The 21,392-nt window shown below is 38.3% G+C and overlaps 1 protein-coding gene across 5 annotated transcripts in view; it reads right to left on the bottom strand.

The window, feature by feature from the left end:
• SDCCAG8 (SHH signaling and ciliogenesis regulator SDCCAG8) overlaps nt 1–21,392 on the bottom strand; it is a 110,051-nt gene that overhangs the window by 49,485 nt on the left and 39,174 nt on the right. For 4 of the 5 annotated variants that reach the window (XM_065632513.1, XM_065632515.1, XM_065632518.1 and 1 more), the window contains 2 exons: nt 20,415–20,557; nt 1,034–1,161 (listed from right to left, as the gene is read on the bottom strand). In XM_065632513.1, the coding sequence (XP_065488585.1) occupies nt 1,034–1,161; nt 20,415–20,557 (271 nt within the window). The remainder of the gene's footprint in view (nt 1–1,033; nt 1,162–20,414; nt 20,558–21,392) is intronic. The other variant, XM_065632516.1, reaches the window with a different exon arrangement.

Here is a 21,392-nt window from a genome sequence, read left to right as displayed (position 1 = left end):
CAGATACAAATGTGTCTGCTACCTCACGTATTATCTGACATTACTTGGGATCAATAAATGCTGCATCATTTTTCTAAAGGTATTATAGGACTGGTGCATAAAAATGCTATTTTATTAAACATATTAATATACCATGTTCCATAAGAGCTGAAGTTCCTCCTCCTTTCCATGCTAAGGATTTAGAGATTTTGTCTCTAAAAAATTATTTTTTGTTTATAATATGCACCTTTATTAATGTTGGCGTAATACTTCACAATAACAAAAGGCTTTTTTTGTTTGTTTGGAAAACCCATGTTACTTCCAGATTAAAGGTTAGAAGTTATTGATCAGCTCAGTCAATACAATGAAGTCTCCTATTATGAGAACCTGAAGTATGCAAGGGATTAAACATCTTTCTTCTAGGTTGAGGGTGGGGGGGACATGGTAATGCAAAAAATGTTTGAGGCTGCAAAGATTAAATAAAGGAACATATCAATTTGGAGCCAGTGAATTACATCCAGCTGCGACAGTGAATTAAGAACCGATTAATGGCTAAAGCTTTTCTCCAGTTTGGATGCCGAAGCAAACTCATTAAGCTTTTAGAGTAGCTATAATGTGTGTACTGTGGGAACTGTTCAATGCTATTCAGGAGACTTTAACTGTAAGCTCAGAGCATTTCCCGCAGAGCTTCTGATGCTATTTTCTTTATATAACATGTGTGCCTGAAAATCCAGCCAAAAACAAGCCCTTTGTTTTTCTACTTTGTTGTGGTCTCTCTCAGCTTTACGTTTCTTGAACACAGGTAAATAAACTCATAATCCAGATGGTGCAACAGATGTGAGAGCAGCACTCTGAAATCAACAGACAGTGGGCAATACTTGCCATTTTCTCTTTTAAACGCTAACTAATATGTAATTCGGAATCTCCGGTGTAGTTAGCATCTGCTCCCTTCGGCCAGCCAAAGGTTACAGGTGTTCCTGATGTCATTTCACAGTAAGGCGTGGGCCTGGCTTGTGAGTGAGTGCCCAGGCTCTAATCTTTCCCTACCACCTACCAGTTTTCTCATGCTGGGCCTCCATTTGCTGCATCTTCTGTGTCAGCTCCTGCTCTCTTTGCTGGGCCTGAAGGGCTCGGGCCTTTGCTTCATTGCTAATGCTGTGCTGAATGCTCTCTTTCTCCAATCTATAAATAAAACCCATAGGAAATAAAGAAAAATAAAAATCGTGTTCCGAAGATGATAAATTAAAAAAGGCAGAGCAGAGCATTCAATTAATAATAAACAAAAAAATCTAGCCAAGCTTTTCACATTAAACATTCCCCTCCCACTTCAGGTTATAGAAACTGACCTTCCTCTAACAATGTCAAACATTCTCCAGTGAGTAGTAGAAAATGGCTAAAAAAAACCATGATTGATTTCCTGAGCAAAAAACAGCCTTCCAGACAAAAATAAAAAATTTTAAACGCCACTTCTTTTTCATAAGGAAGTTCCCCAACATTCACTTTGCATGAAACGGAGTATTTGCATTTTGTTTTAAATGCTATTTATTTAGTTCTGCAAGGAAGCCTAGGGACCTGACCCCTAGATGGACTGGTTCCCAGTGAACCAGCAGGAGATAAGTCAATGGGAGCGATCGCCACAGTGCTCATAAAACAACTACTCTGAAAGCTTAATGAGTTTTCTTAAGCAACCAAACAAGTTTAAACTATTAATTTATGTAAATAGGAGATGAATGCATCCGTTACAATAGAGGAGCCTGTTAGCACTACACAGGCCCAGGCCCGTGTGGTTCTGCTCACTGGGGGGTTGGACGGGAAGGTCTGGAGCCCAGCATTGCCATCGAGGTACGCAGGCAAGAGAGCAATTTACTTGACCAGATATGCAAGATGGGGCAATCAACTCCTGAGGCAAAACAAATGCTAGACTACCACACTCCATTGAAGCATTTTATTTAATGCAAGCCAAGCAAAAACAGCATGGAAAATAAAACCACAAAAAGAGATATGCATATAAATTAGAAAAGGTCCTAAACTGCAAATTCATACATAGACTCTCCCAAAGGTTGTAAATATTTATCTGATCCTTACTAGAATCCAGATTTGAAATTTCAGTGAGTTCACATATACAAGGACTTATTCCTAGATTTCAAGTCATATACATGCACACACTTTTCTGCTGAAAGTACATTTAATAGCCTGAGATAGGTTTCTATAAGTCTTATAAATGTGTTCTTTCATTCTAGGGATAACACCTATTTCAGGGGACTACAAAGCAGAACACGGGCATAGATCATGTAAGGATAAAGCCACATCTCATGTGGTTGCTGCACTTAACCTTTGGATTGGTGCCTAATAATCCATCCGAGATATTGCAATATCTCAGCATGACACACACAATGTTAAATCTTCTCTCTTAAATTTACCCCAAAGCAATACAAATGGTGGGTCACATTACACTAATTCCTGGTCCTGATGTTCCAAGTCCTACCTTATGCAAAATTCCCTTTGAAATCACAGGCAGTTTTTTCAGAGGTAAGACTGAAAATGATTTGACACAGAGAACACATTTAGATAGCAAGAATATTACAGCGTTAAGGAAACAAAGCATGTTTTTCAAGGAAATTTCATACATTGAACTGCACTTTATCACACCATTCTCAGAAATACTTCGTAACCATTTTGGGGCTATCCTAAGGCGTGATGCTTGCATCACTCCTAAACGTAAGCTCCAAATATGGAAGGCATTCCTATGAAAAATCTTTCCATATTTGCTGGGAACCAGTCTAGTTAAATCTCTTCCCCACTCACAAACATATTTTTACCTTCAGACAGTTCTCTTGAGCACTGGACTGCTCAAAAAAATGCCCAAGCACCTACCACATCCTCCAGACGCTTTCAGCTAAAGAAGTGGCAGTAGCACAGTATTTTATTTAATAGTGTCTCATGTGAGATGGCTGTGCGCAGGTGGGTGCTAAGCAGCAAGTTCAAAATAAATGGAGAATCTACTGCCACCAGGAACATTCTCTTGCTAAGGTGACACATCCAAAAAAGCCACTTACCTGTATTACTTACTGTACAGAGCAAACAGAAGCTCAAACCCCACGGATACATGGTGAGCTCCCTATGGCTAAAGTGTATATGGGGTGGGCGAAAATAAAAAAGTTTATACAGTGGATAAAAGCTCAATTCTTAAACTAGGAAAACACAGGTAAGTCTTACATAGAAAGGTAGCTGAGTCATCTCAAACTTAGCACCTAGAAAATTTTGGGATTGAGACACATCCAGTGCCACATAAAGAGCAATATTGTAGGTGCCTAGAGCTGCTAAAGAATGAAAATGCTTCCCGGAGCCAAAGTTGTCTAAACTGAGTGGCAGGTCCTTCACCCACACCTTGAGTTGACACCTTCCTTGCTCTCTATCTCTCTGCCCTCCTGCAGAAAATTTCCCCAACACATTTTACATATATAAAGAGGGGAAAAATTAAAAAAAAAAAACCCAAAACCAAACACAAACCCAAACAACTCCAAGCTATGGATAAAACATGTCCAAGAGATTTCAGGAACTATTGGTAATGTTTATGATACAACCAGAAAATACTGCAGGAGTTTCAGAAGGTTTGAGAACAGCTGCTTATTTGCAATTACTCTGAATTGTGAAAGAAGAGGAGCTTGATTTAAGAAAAAGAAAAGCTCTGGACTGTAGACAGAAGGAAACAGTTGTACCCCTCCAGCATTAGTGTGAAGATATCGGAAGTTTCCTCCTACAAAAACTTCAGAATTTCTTGACTAAAGGAAGGCAGAGAGACAATGCAAAGCAAATCAATAACGGCCTAATTTTGATGCACAGGTAAGACCTGAATCAGAAATGACAGCTAAAGATCAATTGTACCAGAACTTTTTAAAGCATCATCTATAGATATCAAAACAAGGGGACAGAATGGTTAAAGTGCAGACGCCTGTTCTCTACTAGAATGCAAACACTGAATCAAAACTGGAGACAGTAGCAAAAATTATACTTCTTTCACATAGCATCCATTGTAAAACACTACATAAATGCCTCTCTGACAATAACTCTGGATTTGGTAATAACATCAATCAATTTTGCTAAACAGAAGCATTAAACTCATGGTGACTTTTCATTTTTGTGCCGTAAAGTCAGAAGCAACCAAAGACTCATTCACATGGAAGCAAGCTCAAGCTCTCATAAGAATCATTTTGGTTGAAAAGACCTTTAAGATCATTGGGTCCAACTGTTAACCTAACACTGTCAAGCCCACCTCTAAACCACATCCCTAAGATCCCCATCTATGCTGCTTTTAAACAACTCCAGGGATGGTGACTCCACCACTTCCCTGGGCAGCCTGTTCCAATGCCTGACAACCCTCTCTGTGAAGAATTTTTTTCCTGATATCCAATCTAAACCTCCTGTAGCGCAACTTGAGGCTCTTTCCTTTCATCTTACTGCTTTCTACTTGAACTCTGTTCTGAAGTGCAAGTTTTCCACTGTGATTTTAGTTCTAAACACCAATTTTTTTTTTTTTTTTTTTTTGAGCCTGAGTTACAGCTGCCAAGAGGAGCCTACTAGTTAACTTCTTTCCATATCTCCATGAACTGGATATCCGTTCGCAGTGACTGAAAGCTATGCTTTCTAAATATTCTTGACAAAACAAAAGGCACAGTAAACTGTAGCTTATAGCACAGGAAGAAGAACAAAATTGCTATCACTTGCAAACCTTAAAAAGTCCTTGCTGAAAATGAAGTGAAAAATTCACTTTGACCTCAAGGAGGACATAAAAGTATGCTGGCTGATTTGAGCCACCAAATTTAATTAAAAACAAAACAAAAAACCAAAACAAACCCAAACAAAAATTAACAAAAAGCCCCAACAAACAAAAGAGAACAAAACCAAAACAAACCACAAAAAAAAAAAAAAAAAAAAGACCAAACCCCCCTTGCCCCTACCCCATTCCAGAAACATTTCCCACCACTAACAAACAAAAACTGGATCACAGATTCATTTTCAATAGAACACTGATCTCTGCCAAATGGCTTCACAGTAAAGAAAAAGGAAGGATGTAAAGACTAGTGATGTAAAAGTCATATTTGACATAAATAATAGCTTATTGATTTTTGACTGTAAAAAACCAGAACTTAGACTGATAAAATCTGGAATTTCACAATGCAGTTCAATAGTATTTCTGCAATTCTTTTTGCTTTGCTAAGGGTAAAAATACAAAATGAAAAAAACACAGGGTGAGTCTTACTGTAGAATTAGGCCTCTGACTGGAGGTTGCCAGTAAGTCTTCTGACAAAGCAACTATGATGTGAAGCAGCCACGCTTCCTATATTGACTATTTGATTTTTCCATGAGATCAACATGTGGCATTTTGTAAAAAGCTAATGGATCCATTAGCAAGGTCTATGAACTTAATTGAACAAATTAAAATACTCCAGCAATTATCTCAGTTCAGTGGCACACAAGAGGTTATCCTAACCTTATTTTCGACATCTTCATTTCTTATTAACTGTAGTTAAAAATGTAATTATAAAATATTTTAGGCTTTCATATACACTTACTTTAAACTGGACTTCAATTACTAAGGCATTTAGTACTCCAAACGTTTGAGGTATCTGAACTAACAAGACTGTTGGTCTAAATAACGACTGGTCCTGGAACTCAGCACCACCACCCACACTGGGGCAGCAAGAGGACCGTCAGAGTCCAACACTGATGCTTTTGCCTCCTGCCCGAGTGGCTGAGCACAGCCAGACCTTTTCCCAGACAACAGGTAGCCAAGTGGGCCAGCACTGTGAACTACTGCGCAACAAATGCTGTCAGGAGAGGGAAAGCACCCAGCTGAGGGCTCCCACAGCTCCGCCAGCGGAAATGGGCTTTCTCTCCAAGCACTTTTGAAAATAAATGTGTAGCACAAGCTTCTATATGCTCAATGGAAAAACAGTTTTTAGAACCACTTAATTCCCGGTATCTCTAACAAAATCTGGCCTGCAAGCACTCCAGTCAATTACAACACTTTTGGAAATAGGACTTGAAAGCCTATGTGTATTAGGAACTCTAAAGATTTTAGCCAATAGCTTTGGGTACAAAGGCCTAACAAGGTTTTACGCAGTCGACTTTGCAATTCTTCCACGATACAGGTCTAGCGGACTGTCCATTACAAACAGCTTTATGAACCATCTTCTCACAGGTTACTTCACATTATTATTTCAGCTACAAGTGTCAAGGGATGAATGGAAAATCAGAGTATATTCTTCCTCTTCTCTCAGGTCACAGGGAAAAAAAAAATACCCACAGCAACATGCAAAAAAGCTAAAACAAGACATCACAATACCTTATTCTGTAAGGGGAAGCATAAAAAAAGTCAAGCTTCTAGGAACTTTTTGCTTAGCATTCATTGTTCAGGTTATCTTCCTTTGAAAGACCTATGTATTTTCATCTAATAGGTCCTTGTTAACATGTAGGGTTGCTATGACTGAGGACACAGCTGGACAGTCTTATAAAACACTGTAGATGTTTTGCCATTCAATTCTTTGCAACAAAGTTTTTTATTTTTTTCAGTGCATGTGTAAATCCACCAGAGCAAGTTTGGACTGGCTGGGTTTTACAACTCTTGGTGCTTTTACAGGGTAGGAGAGGCACAAAATGAATGTCCAAAAAAAAAAAAGGATGCATATATGTATGCTTGTGCAAGAATTATGTCAAAATAAGGTTTAAAAGCATCCTGATCAGGTAGTTTCTTTAAACCTCTCCAAGGAGCTGAAAAATTGCCCTTCTTGTATCCCATCATAGGAATTACCCACTGAGTTGCCCTTTATGTCTGTTTTTGGGAGCTGAGTGGATGCTAATTCTGGAGCCAACTGCCAGGTCTTCTCAGCAGAAAGCTCAAGTTCCTGGAAACTGCCCCAGCCAGCACACTGTGTTTGGTGAGCTTCAGCACAATCTACATTTGCTTGGTCAAATTTTGCAGACAGCTAATTATTATAATAATTCAATTGGTAGAATTGGAGAACTGTGTCATTGTGAAGGATGCATGTGGTCTTATTCGTGAGAACTGAGGCTAAACCCCCTCCCCCAAAAAACCCTAAACCAAAACAAACCTTAATTTTTGTTTTTACAGTGTAAGGTGCCTAGTTATATCAGCTGAGAGATCCAGAGAGTTTCCTAAAATAATGACATGTCAGAGTTTTCCTCTCATAACCACATGAAGCTGAATCTACTACAAGCAATTCAAAAAGTTATGTAAAGGTCTAGGGTTTAAAAGTGGTTAAAAAAACGAAGCATTCAAATTGATTCAGCTCTTTAAATATGGATCTGGATGGCTAGAAGATGCTACAGAAATAACTTTAAAGTAGAAATACCTTCAAAGTATGTTAGCGAACCAACCAAAACTTTTTACTACCCTACCTGAGATAAAAGACTGGAAAAGACAGCTCTGCCAGGCTACTACTACTTCACAAAAAACACCTCAAAATACAACAAATGCTTTTGGAGGAGAATACACAAAAAGGCTGAGCTCTGTCCACATTTCCAACTTTGTCAAGAGACTAACTACAAGTATTTGACAAATTAGCTTGAAACCATTTCCCCACAATGCAAATAATTACCCAACTGTATCTCCACTTCCAGAATCAAAACAATGTTGACTTGTTATACTATATCCTGGTTTTCTCTGAGAATTTCAGTTTTACTGAAACAGAAATTTCTTCTACCCTCTGAACCTTATAACTTGTATATATCTATATATTTGCACTTTATGTACTACTAGGAGGTCTATAGAAACAATAAAATGCTAAGTCTAAAACTTCCATTTTGCCCCTTACACAGTACCTGAGGCATCAGAAGATATTTCACATTAATGGCTGTTCAGGAAATGATTCCTATTCTATTTTTGAGTACTTGCTGTACTTGAAAACTACTTTAAAATTACGACTAACTGGAGAAATTGATGGTCATGAGAAAGATTAAGAGTTGCAAGGCCATAGGAACTGAGAGACACAGAACATTAGTCCTATGAAAGTTATATGGTATGAAGAAGCTTGAATCTGGTTAATGAGTATATACATAAGTGGTATATCCTATCTCTACTTCTATCTGCTAAATCTATTAACAAAATAAAAGGATTGGATTTCTTACTTTAAATTCAGCATAAAAGAAAGAATTTGCAAACACTTAGCCTATAACAAGATTTTATTATTTTGGTGTTATGCCTTCAAAGGATATATACAGAAAACTATGAGTTCCTCAATGTAGACAGTAACTACTTTTCAATCTGGATATTTCTCTGTATATCAAGTCATAGCTAAATATTATCATTATCTGCCCTCTATGCCGTTGTTAGAAAAGAAAAAAAATTGTATCTAACAGTAACATCTCATATTAGGTCAAACATACTGACTTAGAACCAAAAATCTAATTTTTCTGGCACATCTATAAGCCTTGCCAGCAAGATACAACCTTTTAAGTAAACACCCATCCTGCAGTGTTTACTACCATCAGGTTGTGAACTATTTGGCTGATAAGTCCTTATAGAAACAGACAATTAAGTACAGAACACAAGTTGCATGGGAAGATGCAACAGGAAAAGAAGTGGTTTTTGTAAAGTCTTAGTACGTAGTCCTAAGCAGTTCACAGTACAGTGCCCCATTCTCTAGAATATTCTATGTTCCATAAGCCGCTTCTACAAATGGCTGAATGTTGAAATGTTTGCTTACAAAAAAAGATTTTTACAGGCATTTACTCTCTATATACAAAGTTATTTGAATTATTTTCACTGTATTTAAAATAAAGGAGTAATTTTCTTGACTTATGGTGATTCTCGAATTTGGCACCAGCAGTCTCTTCTTACAATGCAGCTTCAGGACAGATTTAAGCCAGTCTAAGGTGACATGGCCAGTAATAAGTGCAGTCCCTCTTTTCAACCTCATATAGTTAGCATTCATTCAACTTATTCTGCAAGAGCAAATTATTATTTTTTCTAACTTATTAACTCCCTGGACCACCTGATTATACGGGTGCCTGTCTTTCAGTGCCCTTGCTTGTGCTGACCTGGCAATATGTGGTCAGACAGAGCCACATACTTCCACTCGAGGGATTTGCCTTTCAGCAGCAGCATAGACTTAGACCAGCTTCAAACAACTTTAACTCTGTACTTCAAGGCTCAGCTTGCTAATACAGTAAATCCAACCATCAGGCTCTCACTACTGAATGAAAAAATGATGCAGATACCTGATCTGCTATGAACTCACTTTGCCAATTTAAATTTATTCAAAAACCCCAACGTTTTTGGTACGTTAACTTTGTACCAGCAAGCTTTATGCTGAATCAGGTATCATCTGTCCTGCTGCAGCTGGCATAAAGTCAGCATAAATGCTGCATTGCATGCTCTAGCTAATTCAAAAGGAAAGTGACTGTGCGCTCACACCTGATGCGGATCAGATCAGTACAGCTACATGATCCAGTAGATCACAGCTGCACTATGAATGACTGCTGAACAGACACCCACATTTTTCATAGGCATTAGGTTTGGACACACAACCTGCCGTGACGCTACCATAGACCTGGTACTATGAAGCTGTTCACTCTCCCCAGCTATTGCTGAAGTTGAGAAGAAGTGGGGAACAGTTTTCTCTGCCTCCAAGGGAGCCAGCCTCACATGAAGAGCTTGGGAAGAAGCAGAACAATTTGACAGAAGAAAGCGTTCTTCAGAATGACAATTTGAAAGACAATATTTGATTTTGAGGGAATTCTATCTAGGAGTAAGCTAGACTTCTCCCCCACTCTACAGCAAGACACCACATATTCCAGCAAACTGACAAACTTGTGACCAAAAGCAAGAAAGATAAGATAATGTGCTAACATTACCTTGTACTTGACTGTTGTTGATTTGCTTAGATATTACAGAAACACCACAATAAAATACATGTTTATCTATCCACATATCACAGGAGCTAGATAAGAACAGGTGAGTTAGAAAATAAAAATCCAGCCTTATATGCCTTTTATTGGTTTGGTCAACCATGGCATAATTTTTGTATTATTCTGATCGTAACTGTCTGCACATTAGTATTAGACATAATGGACAGGCAGTAGAACAGTTGAGGGGTTTAGTGTTTTGCCTTTTTTTTTTTTTTTTTGAGGTTATAAATCTCTCTTCTTTATGCTATCAAGAGAAAGGGAGAAAGGTATTTCAACAGCAACTTTAAAACGAAACTCACAAATTACTACCATTATGTTAAGTGCTAGATATCCCACTGTGCAGTTTTGCTTTGTGAATTTTTACCTTCTTCCATGCACACTTTTAGCCACTGATCGCACAGCCTTTCAGTGTTTTCTGCCTTTTCCTTTAAATAAACTGGCTCTGGCTCCTTCCATCTGGTTCCCCTTCCGTCAGCAACCCTGCACCTGTTCACACCTCCTCTCCTGTTGGATTCCACTGAACATTTCCTCCTCTGCCAGGGCTATTCTGGCACTCGCAACCTTTCTGTCATTCAATCCATCTGTCAGAAGTGAACTTTGTTTACCGCAAGCTTCTGCTTTCTTCTTCAAGAAGCAAAGCCCCTCAAGGTCATTGTCAAATGAACTGTCGGTGTGGATTTAAATCCACTTCTGCTAACCAGCATAAGATGAAGTTCTTTACAGTCCTGCATTTGCGAAGATCAGTTTGGGGTATAGGAAAAATAATACAGAAGCAAAAGGAATAGATTTTAATCATCATTTGCTAACTCCAACACCTCATGTGTTTTTCTTCATATATGTATATCTGTACCTTCCTGCAAAGACTAGCAGAATCTGAGAAAGACTTGCAGAACTATACAAAGTGGAAAAGGCTAATAAAAATATTACAAATACAGTAATAAATGAAAGCTTTTGACTCTCATTTTAACAACATGTAACAAAGATATTGACTAAAAATGCTAAGAGAAAATGGGAACAGCTGAATGAGTAAGTTTACAGGAAAACCTTAAAGCAGCCAACAGCATTCGCTGCAAATTATTTCATCTGCAGGTGTTTGTTTGTTTTGGTGTGGTGTTTTTTTTTTTTTTTAAAACTTACCTACTGATATTTCAAATGCAACACTGTTTAAGGGAAAAAAGATATCCTGAATATTTTTTCCTGTTTTCAAGCCTTGTAAAACACACATATGCAACTCTTTGTAAAAATACTGCCTTCCATGTTGAGACGAATTGTAAAGATTCTTTGTCAGGGCTGAGACTAAATTCATATTGTCAACAGGCTACATTATTTTTAGCAATTCCTGTACCCATATTTCTTTTCAGGGACACATTCTGATAACCACAAGCTCCTGAATTATTAACTAACCTCCTCGACAGTCTCTTTCTTCTAAAATAAGAAATACCTTTCAATTTCACTGCAGACCTTGGGTAACCTTTAAAAAATTTTTAAAATCTTTCACCAAGATTAAATACAGTACCAAAAAATAAAATACGTATTTTAAGTTTTGTAAGCAATTATAACGAATCACCCATTTTATTACCCTTTTACCAAAAATGAATTTTAAGTAAAGCTTTCTGGGAGCAAATCCAGGAGGTAATCCAAGCTCATTAGCAGAAATGCAGTTACACTTATGTTAGGTCCGAGTTTGACTCTAATAAAAATTGCATTGACAAATACTTCACAAGTTTAGCTGAATAATAACTTAAAACAGCTACATCCCTTATATGGGGATTAGTCACTGGAATAGCAAGGGAATGTTTTCTGATGCTATGACATTTTTCTGTAGGAAACTACATGCAGGTGAACAAAAGCACTGGAAATAGAACAGGAACTCTGGAACAAAAAGAACATGCAGTAGTGTCTAACCTAACTACAGAAAAACTTCTATTCCCCAGTTTGATTCCAGCTCTGTAGAAGGCAAGTGAACAACAAGGAGAAGCTAATCAAGAACAGTTGCTCCTATTTCTACAAAAATGTGGTTTGATACTCAAACCCCCAGGACCGCAGGGGCACCCAAGAGCAGCACGCTAACGCTATTAAGCCTTCCCCACTACCAGCGCGGGCAGGGGAAGGAGGTCAGCCCTCTCAAGTCGACGACAGCAGCGGCTGTGCTCATCTGCCTGCTCGGGACAGGCATCTCCCGGCTCACACCTTCCCTCTGACCAAGCACCAGCACAAGGGCATGGAGCAAAGGGCTGAAGAGAGCAGCCAGAGCTGGTGGGCTCAGCTGATTTTCCTTCCTCCCTCCATCTACCAGCTGCCTTATCCAGACATGACAACCTACAGGCAGATGCTCTTCAGAATCAAGTTTGATAAAGTCCACAGTTGAGGACACTTTCGGTTCTCTGTTGAATTTTTTTCTAGGCAAGAATTTCAGGAGGAAATTTCACAGAAGGAAAAAAAACAAAAAACAAGAGAAACCAACAATCTCTGTGAATGCACAAAATTAACAACTTTGAATATACTTTTGAAAGCACAGTGTGGCTTTTAAAACTGTTTCAGTTCACAAATACCAAGTGCTGATAGGAAAAGTGCATTTTATTTTACTTATTGTAAAACAAGCTTTCAGATATACTTGAGATAAAAGCCCTGGAACAAGTGAAAAATAAAGACAAATTCAGAACCATTTTTCCACTAGCAAATTCAGCAAAAAATCCAGCAGCCTTGAATACATATGTCTGAAAGATTCTTATGGTTCAAAAAAAGAAATCATTATCTTCTTGTCATTAGTCACACAAATAGAAAATCTAATTTGAATGAGATCAAAGTAAATATTTGATACACACAGATAAACTTATTACTGTTAGTGCTGAATAATAACTGCTCAAAACAAAGACCTTATAAAGATGTTTGTTTTCGACAGCAGTTTGTCTCTTCTGTGTTTCATCTGAATTCACTGCTTTCTCCAAAGCATTTTAAGTATTGCCACTACTCCTGAACCACACTCTACATGCAGTAGCTATTTGGCTGCCTCAGCAACCTGATGTGATGTATAAAAAATGAAATCATTAGAGAAATTTGATGTGACCAGTTGTAGCTAAAATGCCATGGAAAAAAATTTAGATGAATCTAAGAATAATATCTGAAAATGTATTATTGCTTTTTCCTCGAGAAATTCATATTGTAGGGCAATAAATTAAATTGCCAACCATGTTTAAACTCTTTAAAAATGAGAAAAGGTGATGTATAAAGACTTCCATATTCAAAATTAACATATGACTTCAGATTTATTCTTTACTCCACTTATATTCTTTCTTTCCTTCCTTCCTTCTTTCTTTCCCTTTTAAACTTCATCAATGGCTTTTACGTGTTTGTACAATCATCTTAAATATGTTTAAATGCTTAAATAGGAAGATATTTAAATAATTGTGTAGTACCCTGACACAAAGTATTATCAGCTTCTAAATTTCTACACGGCACTGCCAGAAGACAACAGAGCCGATTTATTTCAAATCATTCAGTATCAGTCTTCGTAAAGCAGCATATGGTCTCATCATGGCAGGTAAAATATTTTACCTTCTATAATAACGCAGAGTAGCTAATTTATCTACATGCTGTATAATCAGATAAACAATTTCAGCTGCACTATGAAAACCTGTAGGCAAAGGAAAAATTTATCCCCCCCACACTTTGATTTTTCAGCCTATATATTAATATAATTGCTAACAACAGAGGTTATTCTTTCTTCCATCCCTTTCTTCAACTACTTTAAAGCAGGACCTTATTCTCGGTTCTGGAAATATTTGCAGTTTCTACAGCTGCAGGACAAAGAACTGAGACATTTTCAAAGTGTTGCTCGGGGGAAAGGGAAGGGGAAAAAAAAGCTTTGCAAGATTCTATTGCAAGTAAAGCAGAGTGAATGACAACTTTCAAAGCTACCACAATCATTTACTAATGTGCTGCTATACTAAATAAGTCTAATCTTTTTTGACAGCACCAAATTAGATTTATTGCAGAAACTGCTGCATAAATAGCATATGGCTATGTTATACCACCTATTTCAAATCCCTGTAATGTTTCCTCCTCTCCTCACTCAAAATGAATAATTGGGCCAAGCTATAAACCTTACGCAGATGAGAGATACACAAGTTCAAAAAGCAGATGCAGGAGACGTAGATTTCTTTGTTGAAATTGTCTGAAAAAGTATCATATCCCGATCAAACTAAACTGGGCAGCAATAGGTCAGGCCTCCCTTGCTACGCTTCAGGATTTTATTTCCCCCTTTCCTCGACAAAATTTTGTTTTTGTTTCTCTTTCAAGCTGACAGTCATCAACACAGGGCATGACCTCGTAATCCTCTTGCACATGACTACCTCTTATTGCACAAGAAATCCTATTGATCTTTACTTCTCACATGAGTAAAATTATTCATGTGACTCAAGATCAGAAGGCTCGTACCTCCTTTCATTCCTCACAAGCTCTCATTTACAAAGAGGGAAGTGCCTCCCCTGAGCAAAAATAAAACATCAGAAAACCAGTTTCATTTATCGGAGGGGCCCAACCCTGTGGGAAGGTGCCGACCTACGGCTCTCCCCTCTTTCAACAGGGGCAAAGTTTTGTCATCGGTCTGCTGGGTCAGGCCTCGGACCCACGTGCTTTTGTATTTCTGTCAGTCGCCAGATTCTGCGTTCAATATGCCGCTACGATACAATACGAAAACACGCACCCTTATCGGGCGACGGGACCGAGAGCGAAGACGTGTATCTTTGAGGTGGCGAGGGGCACGGCACACCTGGCGGGAGGCGCTGGCAGCCCCGCCTGCCCTCCCTGCTCTGCCCCGGCCCGGGGCCAGGCCGCCGCGCGCCCCCGGACTCTGCGAGGCGGCGGCCGCGCGGAGAAGACGTGGCAAGGTCTTCTCTCCGTCCGAGCGACGGGCACACCACTGCACACATCGCGCGAGGCTGCGGCTACCCCGCCGCTCGCCTCTCGGTGGTCAGTCCTCCCAGCTGCCCCATCCGTTACTGTCTGATTAGCTCTGCGAAGGAGCCCCTCCCCGGCCAGCTTTCCCCGCCATCTGTTCCACACGCCATGGCTGCCGCCCAGCAGCCTCGCGCTGCCCTCCTACCTGGCACCCGGCTCCCGGCCTTACCCCAAAGTGCTAACACAGGTTCTCGCTGCTGGCAGAGTCAGGATTTCATTACTACTACTTTGACAAGTGCAGGGTTGTTTGTAATTTCTCTTTTATCCTGATTTTGATTGTACAACCACCTCCCACTGATTCAGTTTGCTTCAGTTTTGTTGCTCACAGATTTTACTCTCCACATTAATCTCCCTCTGGCATGTTACTGCATCTGTTCCCTTTTTTATTATTAATTTTCAAATTCCCACCATTTTTGACAAAAAGGAGGTAATCTACACTGTGCTTCTGCCCATTTCATTTTCTTTAATTTGGAAGATAAGTATGAAAGCGTGCCAAAGAAGTTAATTCTCCGTTAACAGTTTATTTTCTGGCATCCCGATGCCTTTGTATATGAAAACCAGATAGAAATAAATGTTGACTGAATCACAACAACATAGTTGCAACCGTCTCTAAATTTAATGAAAAATAAACATATGAAGCAGAATCTAAAAAGTTTATTACTTATCAGGGTTGTTTCATGTTATCACTCCTCCCCACATTTTAAAATAATAGTTTTGTACAAGACGAGCAGAATATTAAAAAAAAACCCAAAACCACAACAACAAAATAACCACGAAATTGATCACTGCTTATACCTAATTTCTGCTTCTCCTCTCTCCCCCCCAGTTTAAGTGTTATTGGTCCTTCCATCAGTCAATCAGTCTGGGAACATAAATCCTATCTCAGTCATTTAATATTAGTAATATTAGTAATATTAGCATTTCTTCGAATGTTACCTCCTTTTCCAGCATAGATGATGGACTCTTTCTCACCTGCTAAAATTGTTGGAAAAAGCACAACAGTAAGGGTGCTGCTAACTAATAGATACTACTAGAAAAAAAGACAATAGATAACACTAAGTATTGTGCAAGTCCCTAGAAGGCTATGTATAACCACCAAGAACTTAGTTTACATTTTATCATTTAATAGTATAGCTTAAATAGGGAAATCAATGTATGAGGCATGCTGCAATTGTAACAAGGAATGCTGGTGACGACATACAGCTCAACACCAAAGCTTCAGTGACTAAATAATGCCACGGGAACTCTGAGGTGGAACAACAGATTTATGCGCTTTATTTATTACAGATGTAATACAAATTAGTGTTAATGGAGGCACTGAAACTAGCAAGAAGGAGTGATGCACATTAGGAAGGCCATAGCACTGCTAAAACCCACTGTCTTAGATGTGCTGTTTCCTAGAGATCATATCATTTTCAAAAATAAGGGAGAAAAGAAATGTCACACAATGGCGGGGGGGAAATCAAGAACTACAACACCCACTGATTCGTTGTAATAAAAACATATCCTTCAAGAGAGTGACAGGGAGATTCAGGGTAGCTTGGTGGGTCCCCTGAACCTGGAAGCACGGGTTCCTCTACTGTGCAGTAATTTTTCGCCACCTACAAGTTGATATTCAATACTGCTTGCAGTGTTCCATATAAGCAAACAAGAATAGTAAAAAAATTAAACTAAACTAAATCTGCTTCAATTCCGCTCATTTACATCTCCCAGCAAATTTTAGATGACATTTCAATCAAAAATATCTCGAGCCATCTACCCATCTCTGTGCCTGAGAGAAAATGCACAATGGCACAGAAAAAGTTCAACTTTGAAATTCAGAGGTTCCCTCGCTTCTTAAGACTTATTTACCTGCTTTGGCATATGCAAACAGGTACTACCTCTGACTGCAACTGAAAACAAATATTATAACAACTTCAGATTTGATTTCAAACAAAAAGAGGAAAGATTTTTAATGATGATTCCATTATGTAAGAATAGTGAAAAATTTTAGTAAATTAGATGACATGCTAAGATCTGGGCAAGTTGTTAACATCTTGCATCTTTTATGTGAGCTTCTCCACTAGCATGCTGATGCGATTTTTAACGATTATTCTCTCATGAATGAAGAATAATAGATCTGTTTGTTTTCTGCTCTCTGAAGAATGGATTCAGATAAGCTTCATTAGCAAGATGCAACCTTGCCAAAGTAATAGCAATTTAACATTGTCTTCACAAGTAATTTTGTAAGATTCTCCTACTAAGGTAACTCTAATACAAACAAACACAAAGCCTAAACTAGAGTACAAAAAAAAATATATATATACATTTTAAACAACATGGTCAGTCTCATAGCACAGTGACATTTGCAAAGTTACATGACTGACAATCAAAAATACGCAGCAAAAGTTCCGTATTTTCCCAGTCATTTGAAGACATACAAATTGGAATTACTAACTAGATTAAACGGCAAGAAATGAATGTTAATAGCAAGGATTTCTAAGCAACATATTGCTCCAGGAGGAAAGGTGACAGGAAAAGGCAATTTTAAACTCTGTGGCAATGGTTTAGAATAGCTAATTGTAACCTTTTTCTTGATTTTTAACAAGTACATTTTGTTAACTTAGAAGCTGTTTAGTTGGTAATCAATCAACTGTGTCTAAAAACTAGGATGCAGCAAAAAAGTGGGACTCCTGGAGAAGAGTACAGTTCTGCAGAATACTTTCTTTTTCTCATTAAGACACAGACTGCGTGCTCTTTCTCATTTAATCCATTCATATAATATTTACCATCTCATTTGCAGACATTGAAATCCAAAGTTCTGGTATTCATTTTATTATTCTATCTATAATATCCAAATTTAGAACAAGTGGATTACTGAAGAAATTTCCTCCTTAGTAATATACTAATTCATACAAAATCAGGAACTCTTTCTGTACCTCTTCAGCTACCTCTGATTTTTGCCAGAACACCACAGACAGGTCATGCAAGGCAACAGAAAGACCACCCACAACCATATAACAGCAGCACAGGCCTCCCTCAAGTCCAGCATTGTGAGAAGACTTGGAGTGGACCAGCTGGTCCTCTCCTGAAAAGAAGGGAATCAGCAAGACAAGGCCAAGGCCAGAATACCCAAGAGATGCACCAAATCAGTGCAATATCTGCAGCAACCTCCCACAGGCAGGAGTCTAGAGCTTAAAATCTGTTTTACTTGGCAAGTGCCACAGTGAATGAGTCTATAACCCCCACAGGACTGCTATTACCACTACCCTTCAAGTGAGTATTTTCACTGGCACAGCTGCCATTTGAGGTGAAGGGAATAAACAATGAAAGATGGCAGACAGTAAGTGAATAAAATTCACCTGCAACAACTGTGGATGTACCAATCCACTAAAAACACATTGAATTCAAAATGCAAAACTAATGCACCAGAGATGTGCAACTTTTATATCTTCACTAATACAGAAAACCAGTTCTGGCAGGAAGTGATCTCAGAGGAAGATAAAGAGTTCAGGCTAAGGAAAGTTTCATTTCAGTAGGGTGTCTTTTCCTCTGAGATGCAGGTAAGCAGATGACTATGAGAGAACATATCTAACCCTGCCCTACCAATCTAAGTACACAGGGACAACGGGTGACAGTTCAGGAGCAAAGAATCCCTCATCAGTTTTTTCCACCCCTTCTTCACTCGTGACAGCAACATCACTTAGTGTATTCCTGGAAAGCAGACAAGACACTCCAAAGATAAGGAAGACACAAAAATCTACACAGAACAAGGTGTTATAGAATTTGGGGAATATCAAAGAGAAAGATTCAAATCTATTTACCATGCTTCAATGTATACTATTTTTCAACAGTTAGATGTCAGCGTAGAAAACACTTCAATACTTATAAGCATAGCTATAAGCAGAAGCCAAAACATGAACACAAATAAAAAATAAAATAAAGATTAGGACATTGCAGAAGAGTGGCTGCACTAGCTTAGACAGGCTGGGGCAGTTCTGCATCTGTCTCAAGAAGCAGACGTCTGTGGAACTGTAGGAGAACAGGGCCAGCACACTTGCCCCAAATACTGTTCCCAGCCTTCAGTGATTTGCATCTCAGAAACTTCGAGTCAGAGAGACCATAGATTGAAAAGATACCTGAATCATCTGTTTGTTAGGTATCCAGCTTTAAGTATCTTGCTATGTAAAAGCAAGCAATAGTACATCATCAGGTTGAGTATTTTAAGAAAAAAAAAAAAATTGGCTAGTCAGATTTCCTCAAAGATATCCAAAGCTATAATGCATATAATCAGCCTTTTGCTAAAAGGAGCGTGGTAAGCCATTTGGTTAACTATCACAACAAATCATTATTAATAAAGTTATGCTAAATCCAAACTTTAGATATCTTAACAACTCACCCCAAACTTTTTTCAAGTTCATTAACCTCTAGCATATTTTTTCTCTAAATACAGGCTGTTAGAGTGGTACTTTCTTCCATCTGTTAAACAACCGTGCTCTGAATTACACAGAAGCGTAGCTGAATAAAAAACTGATTCACTGAATTTAATAGTTTAGACAAGGCTCTATTTTATTTCCATTTACTCAATGGCAGAATTCTCACAAAGCCCAAAGAGTACAAGACTTGGATAAACATGAAGACTTCCGTTAAGCGATAAAAATCTGAGGTTTTGCCAACCCCCCCATGTAAAATTTAAACCAATTTAACTTTTTAATTTAAGGACTGAGTAAAAGTTGCAAGATTTGTTTCTGGATGTTCACTCCTGGGGGGAGCCAGGGGATGGAATAAAATAAAAACCACACACACAACCAAACCCCTGCAAACAGTCAGACAACAGCATTTTCTCTGGCAAAAGGAAAAATTCCCATAGTTAGCAATACTCAAGCTGCAATGAATAATTGGCATGTTAACCTTCTGGTGTTTTCTAGAAATGTGTAATGAATAGTACAGTAAATGCCATTGGGAGTTACACCCAAGGATGGAGTAAGCTCTGGAAGAGTCTCTCATCACACGGTGTTTGCACAGTATCGCATCTCCACTGAGCAAGTGACTTTAAACACCCTCCTCACATACTTGGAGCTTACCTTCCATTTGTAGACAATAATATTACCTTTTGATTGTCTAATCTTCACTGGAGCTTAACACAATTATGTTCATTTATACATTCCTGGTCATTCTGCTGCAGAAACCTCAGGTTATAAATCTGAGAACTTCAACACTTAAAGGTGCTGCTGTACACTATGGTCTCGACATTTAAAATATCTTTGTCCTACCAAACACAGCAACAACAAAAATAACGTAGCTGCACTCTCCCCTGCTCTTCTTCCTGCCCAAAGGCACATTACCTCACCACCAAAACTGAACATCGCATTTTCTTCACACCAGTAATTCACTTTCATAAATTATGGTTCATAACTCACTTTGTAGTTCATAACTCACTCACTCAAATCTCTGCTTCTACAGGACTCAGGGCTGCCCATGCAGTCAATGACTGCAAGTAACTTGCCCGTGGCAAAAAATTAGCAGAATGAAATCAGTACTACAGCATGTAATAGGATAAGGGGTACCTGGTGAGGTGCAGTTGGTGCTCAGATTTACTCAGCAGTTCTGTCAGTTTTAGGCACTCCTCTCTGGCTCCTGTCACGTCCTGCTGGGCTTGTTCCAAACGCTGTTTGTTTCCATTCAGCTCTAATCCCAGTTTTTCTATTTTCTTCAAAAATTATGGAATCAAAGAAAGTATATTTAAGAAATGCACAGAGGTACCATTTTAAGACAATAAATCTTAATGTGATCAAAGCTTCTGAAAAATAATGCACACTTTCGTTTGAGAACAAAAGTACTTTGTCGATAAAAACTGCAAAACGAGCAAATTGAAGTATTTGAAATTACATTCTTATGAAAAGCTAAAATGCATATAATATTTAAAGACATTAATACACAATCAATATTACTGTCTTCACATGGCTTAAGGGATACAGGCATTCAATCATTTTCCAATTTTTTCATGTGAAGGCTTCCATATTTGTGTCCCAAATTCACTGTGTTAGAAAGCCAGAAGGTAGCAGAACGGGCCATCTTCAGAAGCCGCTGGACACAGGAGAGTTCTTGTCTTCATGTATTTTGCTTATCTATCACATAAGCAACGACATGTGGGAATTTAGCTTTATCATATTCACATAATATTATATAAGAGAATAAAGGTCATTTTGCAATTTTACAATTATTGAAAATAAGTCATTTATGACATATCTGAATCCTAAACACACCAATTGCTCTTAATCCTGTCATTTTCTTAACATCATTAATCCTTTTATGTCAACTAAATGTAGCAAGTGAATCTAACTTAGTCAATGAGTTTATTAATTTATTTTACAAATAACAATAAGCAAGTTTGCATGACCAGCATCTTTGCTTCCAGCAAGAAAGACTGGACTTACGATCTTCAATTGAATCATATTGTCAACAATTTAAACATTTTTCACAAGTATTCTCAGAAGGAATATATTTTGCTCTAAGTCCATATACAACATATAAGTACCTGTAGG

The sequence above is a fragment of the Caloenas nicobarica genome, chromosome 3 (genome assembly GCF_036013445.1).
Source record: "Caloenas nicobarica isolate bCalNic1 chromosome 3, bCalNic1.hap1, whole genome shotgun sequence".
In the NCBI taxonomy this organism is placed as follows: Eukaryota; Metazoa; Chordata; class Aves; order Columbiformes; family Columbidae; genus Caloenas; species Caloenas nicobarica.
This window is presented reverse-complemented; position numbering and strand designations above follow the sequence as displayed.